This window comes from Monopterus albus, unplaced genomic scaffold (genome assembly GCF_001952655.1).
Source record: "Monopterus albus unplaced genomic scaffold, M_albus_1.0 scaffold339.1, whole genome shotgun sequence".
NCBI classification, from domain to species: Eukaryota; Metazoa; Chordata; class Actinopteri; order Synbranchiformes; family Synbranchidae; genus Monopterus; species Monopterus albus.
The window spans coordinates 37,446-48,042 of record NW_018128219.1 but is presented as its reverse complement, the minus strand read 5'-3'; the positions used below and the strand labels follow the sequence as shown (position 1 = coordinate 48,042).

The 10,597-nt window shown below is 43.6% G+C and overlaps 2 protein-coding genes across 4 annotated transcripts in view; one reads left to right on the top strand and one right to left on the bottom strand.

Moving 5' to 3' along the window:
• snapin (SNAP associated protein) overlaps positions 1-3,932 on the bottom strand; it is a 14,221-nt gene extending 10,289 nt beyond the window's left edge. Inside the window, exons 1-3 of the mRNA XM_020624819.1 lie at positions 3,794-3,932; positions 3,290-3,336; positions 2,993-3,111 (exon numbers count right to left, since the gene is read on the bottom strand). Coding sequence (XP_020480475.1) covers positions 2,993-3,111; positions 3,290-3,336; positions 3,794-3,909 — 282 coding nt within the window. The 5' untranslated portion in view covers positions 3,910-3,932. The remainder of the gene's footprint in view (positions 1-2,992; positions 3,112-3,289; positions 3,337-3,793) is intronic.
• A 56-nt stretch (positions 3,933-3,988) lies between these two features.
• Positions 3,989-10,597, top strand: part of chtopa (chromatin target of PRMT1a) — an 8,857-nt gene continuing 2,248 nt past the window's right edge. Inside the window, exons 1-3 of one of the 3 annotated variants that reach the window (XM_020624815.1) lie at positions 3,989-4,231; positions 7,020-7,110; positions 8,204-8,354. In XM_020624815.1, the coding sequence (XP_020480471.1) occupies positions 7,046-7,110; positions 8,204-8,354 (216 nt within the window). In that variant the 5' untranslated portion in view covers positions 3,989-4,231; positions 7,020-7,045. The remainder of the gene's footprint in view (positions 4,232-7,019; positions 7,111-8,203; positions 8,355-10,597) is intronic. The other 2 variants (XM_020624816.1, XM_020624818.1) reach the window with 2 other exon arrangements.

The window sequence follows — 10,597 nt, the reverse complement described above, 5'->3', positions numbered from 1 at the left end:
GCTCCAGTTTGTTGCGGCTACACCACAGGACCAGCTGCTCAACCTCTCGCCTGTAGGCTGACTTGTCCTTGTCTCGGATTGAGACCAATGACTGTTGTATCATCAGAAAACTTTAGGAGCTTGACAGAGGGGTCCTTCGAGAGGCAGTCGTTGGTGTAGAGTGAAAACAGCAGAGGGGAGAGTACACATCCCTGGGGAGCACCTGTGCTTATTGTCCGGATGCTGGATATGGTTTTCCCCAGCCTCACCTGCTGCTCCCTGTCTGTCAGAAAGCTAGTAATCCACTGACAGGTGGGGGCCGGCACCGTGAGCTGGGTCAGGTTGGAGTGGAGGATGTCTGGGATGATGGTGTTCAATGCCGAGCTGAAGTCCACAAAGAGGGCCTGTGCGTACGTCCCTGGAGAGTCAAGGTGTTGCAGGATGTAATGCAGTGCCATGTTCACCGCATCGTCCACTGACCTGTTTGCCTGGTAGGCAAACTGCAGAGGGTCCAGCAGGGGGTCAACAATGTCCTTCAGGTGGGCCGACACCAGTATTTGAAAGGACTTCATAACTACGGATGTCAGGGCGACAGTTCTGTAGTCATTCAGTCCACTGATGGAGGGTTTCTTGGGGACTGGAATGATGGTGGAGCATTTGAAGCAGGAGCGGACTTCACACAGCTCCAGTGACCTGTTGAAGATGAATATGAAGTTTGGGGCCAGCTGATCAGTGCACACTTTCCATCTGGGCCTGGAGCCTTTCTGATCTTTTGTCTTTTAAAGAGGCCACGCACATCCTTTTCACAGATCGTTAGAGGTGGGGGGCTGAAGGGAAAGGTGGTGATTGTTGGAGGAGCAACTGCTGGATCTGAGGTGGGGAGGGTGAGGGGGGAGTGTTGATTGTCAAACCTGCAGTAGAATACATTCAGGTCGTCTACCAGTTGACAGTCCTCCACAGCAGGGGAGATGGTTTTCTATAGCCAGTGATGGTTTTCAGGCTCCCATACACAGACGAGGGGTCGTTGGCTGAAACCTGAACTTTCAGCTTTTCAGAATAGCTCCTCTTTGCTGCTCTGCTCTCCCTTGTCAGTGTGTTCCTTGCCTGGCTGTACAGAGTCCTGTCCCCACTTCTGTAAGCCTCTACTTTGGCACGACGAAGCTGCTTGAGTCTTGCTGTAAACCAGGGCTTCTTGTATGTGCAGAAGATCTTTTTGGGGACACACACATTCTCACAGAAACTGATATAAGATGTCACAGTGTCAGTGAGTTCATCCAGGTCTGTAGCTGCAGTCTCAAATACACTAGTCTGTGCAGTCAAAGCAGGCCTGTAGCTCTGACTTAGCCTCCTCAGTCCAGCTCTTCACTGTTTTGACCACAGGCTTTGCAGCTTTAAGTTTCTGCCTGTAGGTTGGAATAAGATGGACCATACAGTGATCTGAGAGTTCGAGGGTTGCGTGGGGGACAGAGTGGTAGGCATCTTTTATTGTTGTGTAGCAGTGGTCCAGTGTGACTTTGTCCCTGGTGGGACAGGTGACGTGCTGTCTGTTTTGGCATTTCGTGGGTGAGATTTGCTCTGTTAAAGTCCCCTAGAACAATGAGTGGAGAGTCGGGATGTTCTAGCTCCAGGCTAGTTATCAGTTCTGCTAGGAGCCGTAGCTAGGTTTGCAGTCGATAACAAGAGTCTCTAGGTCTGCAGTATATGTCCTCTATAGTACTGTGACATCTGTGCACAAACCTTCATTTATGTAGAAGCAGATTCCACCTCCTCTCGTTTTCCCGGACAGCTCCTTTACACGATCCGCTCTGTACACCTGGAAGCCCGGTATTCGAATCGCGCTGTCCGCGCTCGAGTTGCTGAGCCAGGTCTCCGTGAAGCACAAATCAGCAGAGCGTGCAAAGTCAGAGTTAGTCTTGTTGACGAGAAGAATTTCATCCATTTTGTTGACCAGGGAGCGAAGATTAGCCAGGTGAATAGATGGGAGTGCGGTCCGAGTTCCCCTCTGTCGTAACCGCACCAAAGCACCAGAGCGTTTTCCACGCTGGCGGCATCTTTTTCAGGTCCCGTATATCGCTGCTGCACCTCCGATCAGAATGTCCATACAGCATTCATCGTTCACAAAAATCAGAGGAAGGTAGTTTGGTGTGAGTTGTCCGATATGTAACAGTTCTTCTCTGGTAAAAGTAATCTGGGATGAGTTGCACAAAACCAAGAAAACAAACAACAAACGCATGAGAGCGCGAGTAACCACGACTGCCATCACTGTCAGCACCGGAAGTAATTTCTTCAGTGTTGTCACATGAAAAGATGTACTTAAATATTTACAAAATGTGAGGGGGTGTACTCACTTCTGTGATATACTGTATGGGCTTTCTCAACTACCCGCTTTGTTTAGAGTGTACAAATCTCTTTTCATCAATATATATACTGTTGTTTACCTATCTATGGAGGAGAAATTCACATTAATTAATGCCTTTGCAGTTCATCGTGCTGTCTACTTTCATATTCTGGTTCGAACATGTGAGGTAGGATTTGAGGTATTGTCAGTGTCAAAAATGTAGATTGTGTGTTGATGTTTTTTGTTTATGCGTTGTCTTGGCTTCCGGACTGGTCTTGTGTCGAAAAGTGCTCCCCCGTCGAGATGTGTTTCAACACAATACCGACAGCAGGAGTTGTGCGCGTTCACTATCCTCATGCCTTTAGGATGAGGCTCTTGGGTTTTATCATTCTGTAATAATTACAGACTATTTGGAGTTGTGATTGGTGCAAACTTGATCTAGAGGTACTCAGCATTAAACATTAAATGGCTGGAAATGAGCATGCCATGGGCATTACAACACATGCTCCGTAGAGCTGAGGGGAACTGCAGAGTGGTGATAGTTCTCTGTGGGTATTTCACTGCTAGAGGTGCCTTTCAGATTACACTATCATTATGGAAAATGTTTGCAGTGCTACTTTAATTTTAAAAAAGAAAACAAAAAAAGAAGTTGCATGCAAAAGATTGGCCACTGACCTGCGCATTCTGCAGTATGTTGTTTACTAGCACCACTCTACGTCTTGCATTTAGCAGCTTCTTTACATAGGGGTCCAGGTCTAGCGCCACCTTCTGATGTTCATTTATCCTACATAACTCTGCAAATAATGCACATTACATGAGACCAATTCAACAGTTAGCAAACATGTTGTTTAATGTACTTTATGTAATTATTATTAAAAAAGCAATTGAAAGATATAAAGAAAGATATAAAGAAACAGACAAATTATTCAAATTTAACAAAACACAAGTGTCATGATTTAAAAGACACCATACCTGTGGCCAGACAGTCTATATGTTCTCTTAATTCTACCTGGCTTTCTCTGCAAAGAATTAAAGTCACATTAGTTCAAGAGAGAAGGAAAGATGATACAATATGAAGAATGCAGTGCAGTTTATCAATTCAAGTGCAGTACAGTGCAGATTCACTTTAAAACAGATAATCGTCTCAATAAACTCAAGAAAAATATTCATGAAAATAACTAAGGCAGTCCTTTCGGCTTAGAGCTAATCGCACATTGTACACACAGCAGCTGAAAACAAACTGAGGAATGTGATTATTATTACCAGTTATCATAAATGCGTCAAACACAATGAGGCTTACAACAGCTGGGGAAACTTGTAGAAGAGCTGACCGATATGAATAAAAACCAGCATCTAGGCTATCAATAAACAACATCTGGATAGTCACGAGACTCTCCCAGAGGTAAGATTGCTAGCACAGCAGGGGAGTGTGATGTTGCTGACGGCTAAATAACGTCCACAAGGCACCAGATTTACCTGACTGAGTGTACATGCTGGTCAAGCTGGTGGATAGCGGGCCTCAAAAGGTCGAGTAGCCCCTCAGCGATAGCATCTTTACCAGAAGTCGTCTCTACTGGAGCTGCTGCAGCCATTTTAGTGAACCGTCAACACAGCTAAACCGGAAGTTACGTCATCGTGACGGGGGAGTCATAAGTGCCTCTCCATTTTCATCCCAACGATCGCAGCACCATTTTGGGGAGACCGTTTCTGTAGTGTTTTGCCATTATTCCGGCTAACGCTCGGCTTCAACCAGATTGTGTTCATTTTTGTTACAGCGTTTAGTTAGAAAGTTAGCATATTACAGGTTCTGTTTGACTAAACAGAGGAACGTAAGGACACTCGACGGTAGCCCGAGTGCTAGCTAGCTGGAGACCTTAGCTGGCTGTTTTACTCTGGACCCACGCAACGTTCACTGTAAGTAAAAATTTTTGAAAATTAGACAGCTAACTCCCAGTGGAGCAAAAAAGAAAAAAAAACATGTAACTAAATTTGATTTAGGTCACCGAAATAAGTTTTGTCAAAATTCTAACTATTTTTCGTTAACGCTATCAGTTTTTGGGATAAAATATGCACACTGAAATGCTTACTCTGCATCCTCAAAACTATTACATTAACGTAACGTTACACTGAGTGAAAGTGTAACACTTCCCCGCAATAGCTAAGAGCCTGGCAAATTGAATCATGCGTCTTTGCTTATCGAGTCATTCATTCTAGCCAGAACCCTGTGTTGCTTGTTTAACATAACTAACACGGCTTCATCCAGAACGAAGCAAATCAAGGCAAAAATGTTACTGAACCATCTGGCTCGATTGAAATCAAAACGCCGTCTCTTTTCATAGCACATGAGAAGGAAACACTTGTTCTGTCTGTCGAGACTCTCTAGTGTTTATCCATCTGTGATATATGACCAGTCAGCTGTTGATCGCCTGTCCTTAGCTACCCGGTGGCCTGGTTACTGCACAGGCGCCACCATCTTGATGAGGATGACATTACTTATTTAATCATAGTTTTTGGTTGGCAGAAGGAGTTGGTTAATGTCTGATAATAAAAATAATAATAATAAAAATTCATAGCACGTATAGCCTACTTACTTTACATTTTCTCTTAAATTGCTTGAACCAGGACCTGCCATAGTTGCACGGCAGGTCATCAAAATCAGTCTTATTACATCATTAGTGTGTTAAGCTTAGAGAAATATCATCACTAAAAAGACCTCAGTGTCATACATTTAATGGTGATTCAAATTTTCACTCAGACATCACAGTCTGCTTATACTTCTCATATTGCCTGCCAGTTGAATTTGGGTTTTCACACGTGGTCCCTTTCAGTCCTCAAAATGACCCAAGAGCAATGCGTCAGCATTTTTTGCATGAATGTGAACACTTCAAACATATTCAGACCCCTCTGAAACGAGACCCTCGTGAGGTGGTCTCAGTTCGGTTCATTTCATGTCCACAATGCGGTTTGTTTAATCTATGCATTGTGAACACGCGACGCTCCAGGTTCACTTCTAGTCACTTGCATGTAAGGGCGGAAACACCAGCAATATCTAGTGAAAATTCATCACGGAGAATTGCAGGTCCGTGATGAAGAAACTAGCTTCATCAACTAGCTCATAGTTTCTGTCCTTGCCCAGGTAGGATGGAGGTAGCAAATTTATACAAATATGGGTTAATGAATCAGAATAACCATTAGCCAGCTGATTGTTGTGGGTTCATTCATAAATTAAATCTGTAATGTTCAAAGCCTCATATGAACTGTAGTTCAAAAGTTCAGTTTCACTTGAGAGCATTCAGACCATGGTGGATATAATGATTTCAAAGAAAATCTTATATTCGGGGGGGGCGGGTTCCCAGTAATCACATTATAGTCTAGTAGTTTGTTCAAAACAACTTTTTTTGTTTTTTTTTTTACTTAAAAGTATAAAAACAACTGATAGGAGTACCGGCTACATCATAGGTCTGTTGTGGTGGCGAAGTACTCTGCTTTTGATACTTCATTAGCCACTTCTGCACTGCATTTTTCAAATAAAGCAGGCAGAGCAACTCTTGTGAAATGGTGACGAGATGGCAAAGCATAACGCTTGTCCAGAGTATTTATCATTTTTCTGAATACTTCGCTCTCAACCGTGCTTATAGGGCACATGTCTTTGGCTAAAAAGTATGCAATGGCATCTGTTATTTTTTGTGCCTTTCTGAGCTGGATGGATACGGAGTTGCACTGAAGAGCGTGTCTTTAATTGATGACTGTGTTGCGGAGGATGTTTGTCCTTCTGTTTGTTTATTAGTTGGTCATATGTCGGTCTGTGTTTGAATTTTAAATGGTTGAAAAGATTTGTGGTGTTCCCAGCCGGTGCCGACACAACTGCGTAGCAAATCTTGCATGTACTATGTTTTTTATCCACATCCGCTTCTTCGAATGCAAAATGTTCCCAGACAACAGAATTTCTGCTACCTTTTTTGTTGACCAAAGGTTTCTGTGGCTGCTCTTTTTCTGCCATCTTCCCTCGCGCTGATTTTTAAATGCGATCAGATACGACATACGCAAGGGGAAGGGCGAAAGAGAAAGCGAAAGTGAAAGTGCGGATGCGCAAACGCAGGCCAAAATAACTTTAAAAAACGTAATAATCGTTTTTTTTCTAGATTACACCATTTTTGTGATCGTTGAGCCCCGAAATTGAAAATTCTATTAATTACACAGCCCTAGTAGTAGTACTGTTAAAAATCTTAATAATACCCATATGGATGAGTGGTTTGGTGCAAGGACGAAACTACCACACTTCTCCAAATATGGAACAAAGAACACATCAAACTACAGCTGTCTATAATGCACAGACACACTCAGGGTTTCCTTCAGTTTTCGGCTCATGTGAGAGTGAGGGGCTTCATTAGGACCCCACTGCAGTGCCGCATCAAAGTGGGGGGAAAAAAAGATGTCAAAAGTACTTTACCACACGCAATAAAAAGAGATAAAGTAAAGTAGGTAATCCTTTGACGTGAAAGTAGTAAAGGTTTGAGAGCTCCACAGTCACTGTAGTATGAACAGAAAGAGGACTGAGTCTTCTTTCAAATGTACTCAGTGTGAACACCATAAGAACTGTGGTTCCTTTTTTGTCAGCTTTAAAGAGCACTGAGTTCAGTTTGTTTTAAAGGGACCAAGTGTGAAAACACCCTTTTTTATTTTCTGTCCTGTGTTTTTCCAGGAGCCTACAAGTGAATTCTTATCAAAATGAGTGCTGCCTCCTCCCAAAAAGTTATCCTGAAAAGCACCACCAAAGTGTCCCTAAATGAGCGGTGAGGCGCCACGCACCCTGTCAGCAGTTACACACCAGATGAAAGGGCCAGTCTTGGCTTGTGAAGGTTCTAGTGCTCTCTACGGAAGGCTACTGTTGGGGACCGGACCTGACATGGATGCTTTTCTGACTGTCCTGAGTGTGTGCACTGCCCATTCAACTTTGCTGGCCCTGTCAGAGTTTGTTGGTGCTTCAGCAGAGCTTAGTGTGATTGTAACATGGAGTCGAAGGGGTTTGCCCAGACCAAATATCTTGTGTGAGCAGTGCACACATGTAGATAAGGGGAGAGGGTAGTGGTCTGACATGGTATGCCAAAGCTGGACCGGACCACTGTCCTGTAAATGCCTTGGCAGTCCTGCTCCCTGATATTTACAGAGCTCAGTATACATCAAGTATACGCCTTAAGGGGGAGAGGAAAGTTTAAACTAAACCAGGGAATTGGAGCACTCAGTCATTTCTGCCTCAGTCTTTTCTCTCTCAAACCAGTGCAAATGAAGCACATGCTCCTTTATCCTCCTGTTCTGTCATCTCTGCTCCAAGTCTGTTATAGACCGGACACTCAGTCTTAGCTTGGACGTGACAAAGAGCTCCCTTTTTTCTCCCATCTCTCCCTCCCTGCTCTGAGTCTCTGTGGTTTATCTACAAGTCACGGTCCATGCTGTAAGTGGCTGGGTGGCCAAGCACGCCACACGTCCAGGGCCTCTAATGCTGCAGCATGATGACATCCCAGCTAGTCAGCTAGAGGCCTGTAAGTGGCGAATTGTGCTCTTCCTCTGGCTTCCTTCTCTCGCTTCTGTCTTCACTATGGAGTTCTCTGGAATTTCTTTATCTTAGTTTGCCTTTCTTTTTGTGCTTGTCTGAAAACACATGCTAAATTCAAGTATAAATAATTCTGGATTGTCATTGAGAGAGAAAGTGAGTGCCAGCAAGTGGAACACAAGTCTTACATGACAAAAATGCCACCAGAATCTGTGTGGCAGGATCCATAATAAGAGAAATTAGTTGATGTGGAATCCTGCTTCCTCCTCCTCCTCTACATATCCCGTGTCCCCTTCTTTTACTTCCTCCCCCTTTTCCCCCTCCCACCTCTAAAGCTTCACTAACATGCTGAAGAACAAGCAGCCCACTGCGGTAAGCATTCGAGCCACCATGCAACAGCAGCATTTGGCCAGTGCCCGCAACCGCCGGCTGGCCCAGCAGATGGAGAACCGTCCGTCAGTGCAAGCTGCTCTGAATAACAAACAGGTGAGGAGGCTAAAGATCAAACAAACATTGTACCTTTTGTACATAGAACCATGTTGTGACCTGCACTAATACTGTGTTTGTGTAAAGAGATGGAGGAAAAAGGGAGTAACCGACTCTCTACTTGTTGGTCTAATACAAGACCTGTCACTAATGCTAAAACCCCGGGGTAGGAATTTGGTGTCATATGGTTATGTAGCCGATTAAAACCTCAATCTCAAAAGTCTGCCTCTGTGCCTTGTATACAGTCAGGGAAAAAATTATTTGAACCCAAGCTGATTTTGTAAGTTTGCCCACTAACAAAGGAATGATCAGTCTACAATTTCAATGGTAGGTTTATGTGAACAGTGAGAGACACAACAATAACAAAAAAAAAAATCCAGAAAAATGCATTACAAACAAAGTTATAAAGTAATTTGCATTTTCATGAATGAAATAAGTATTTGATCCCCTATCAGTCAGCAAGATCTCTGGCTCCCAGGTGTATTTTATACAGGTAACAAGCTAGCTCCCTCCACAGATTTTCTATGGGATTAAGGTCTGGAGACTGACTAGGCCACTCCATGACCTTAATATGCTTCTTCTTGAGCCAATCCTTTGTTGCCTTGGCCGTGTGTTTTGGATCATTGTCATGCTGGAATACCCAACCACGACCCATTTTCAATGCCCTGACTGAGGGAAGGAGGTTCTCACCCAAGATTTGACGGTACATGGCCCCATCCATCCTCCCTTTGATGCGGTGCAATTGTCCCGTCCCCTTGGCAGAAAAACACCCCCAAAGCATAATGTTTCCACCTCCATATTTGACGGTGGGGACGGTGTTTTTGGAGTCAAAGGCAGCATTCCTCCTCCTCCAAACACGGCGAGTTGAGTTGATGCCAAAGAGCTCGATTTTGGTCTCATCTGACTACAACACTTTCACCCAGTCTTCCTCTGAATCAGTCAGATATTCAGTGGCAAACTTCAAACGGGCCTGTAGATGTGCTTTTTTGAGCCGGGGGACCTTGCGGGCACAGCAGGATTTCAGTCCTTCACGGCGTAGTGTGTTACCAACTGTTTTTTTGGTGACAAGTTCCTCCCTAGTAGTTCTGGGCTGATTCCTCACCGTTCTCATTATCATTGAAACTCCACGCGGTGAGATCATGCATGGAGCTCCAGACCGAGGGAGATTGGCAGTTAATTTATGTTTCTTCCATTTGTGAATATTCGCACCAACCGTTGTCACCTTCTCACCCAGCTGCTTGGCGATGGTCTTGTAGCCCATTCCAGCCTTGTGTAGGTCCACAATCTTGTCCCTGACATCCTTGGAAAGCTCTTTGGTCTTGGCCATGTTGAAGAGTTTGGAATCTGGATTGATTGCTTCTGTGGACAGGTCTCTTTTATACAGGTAACGAGCTGAGAGGGCTCCCAATGTCAGCTTGTTACCTGTATAAAATACACCTGGGAGCCAGAGATCTTGCTGACTGGTAGGGGATCAAATACTTATTTAATTTATGAAAATGCAAATTAATGTACAACTGTTTTTTGTAATGTATTTTTCTGGATTTTTTTGTTACTGTGTCTCTCACTGTTCAAATAAACCTACCATTGAAATTGTAGACTGATCATTCCTTTGTTAGTGGGCAAACTTACAAAATCAGCTGGGGTGCAAATAATTTTTTCCCTGACAGTAAATATATTAAACTGATCTTGACCTAGTGAGAATCTTACACAAACACCAGGCAATACTGTTTATGAAGTCTTATGTAATAAGAGAAAAGGTTTATACTGTGCGATAAGATGAAAGGGATCAATCATGATGATGATGCTAGTATTGCACCTTGTTGTTGCCGCTTTTTTAGCTTCCTTTATCTCAGTTTTTTGCAACCTACATCTTTACTGTGTATGTTCAGAGTAAAGGCCCTTTCACACCAGACGCGAATTTAACGCGCGATTTATTTGTGCGTCAATAATATTTTTCGAACCAATAACTTGTCAATGATACATTGCACACCGCCAATTTTTTTCGCCTCCGGGTCAATTTTTCCAACTCATCGTGGCGACGGCAGCACCTCTGACCAATCACAATGCAGCTTGTTGACACGTCAAATTCAACATGGCGGACCGCTTAATCCAATTTGTTTCAGCGAATTCAGTTATCTATGATAAAAACTACAAAGATAATGAATACAAAGATAACGTATGGAGACGGATAGCAGAGGATCTTCTCTTGCTTGTGAGCTAAACTGATTTCACTACAAATAATA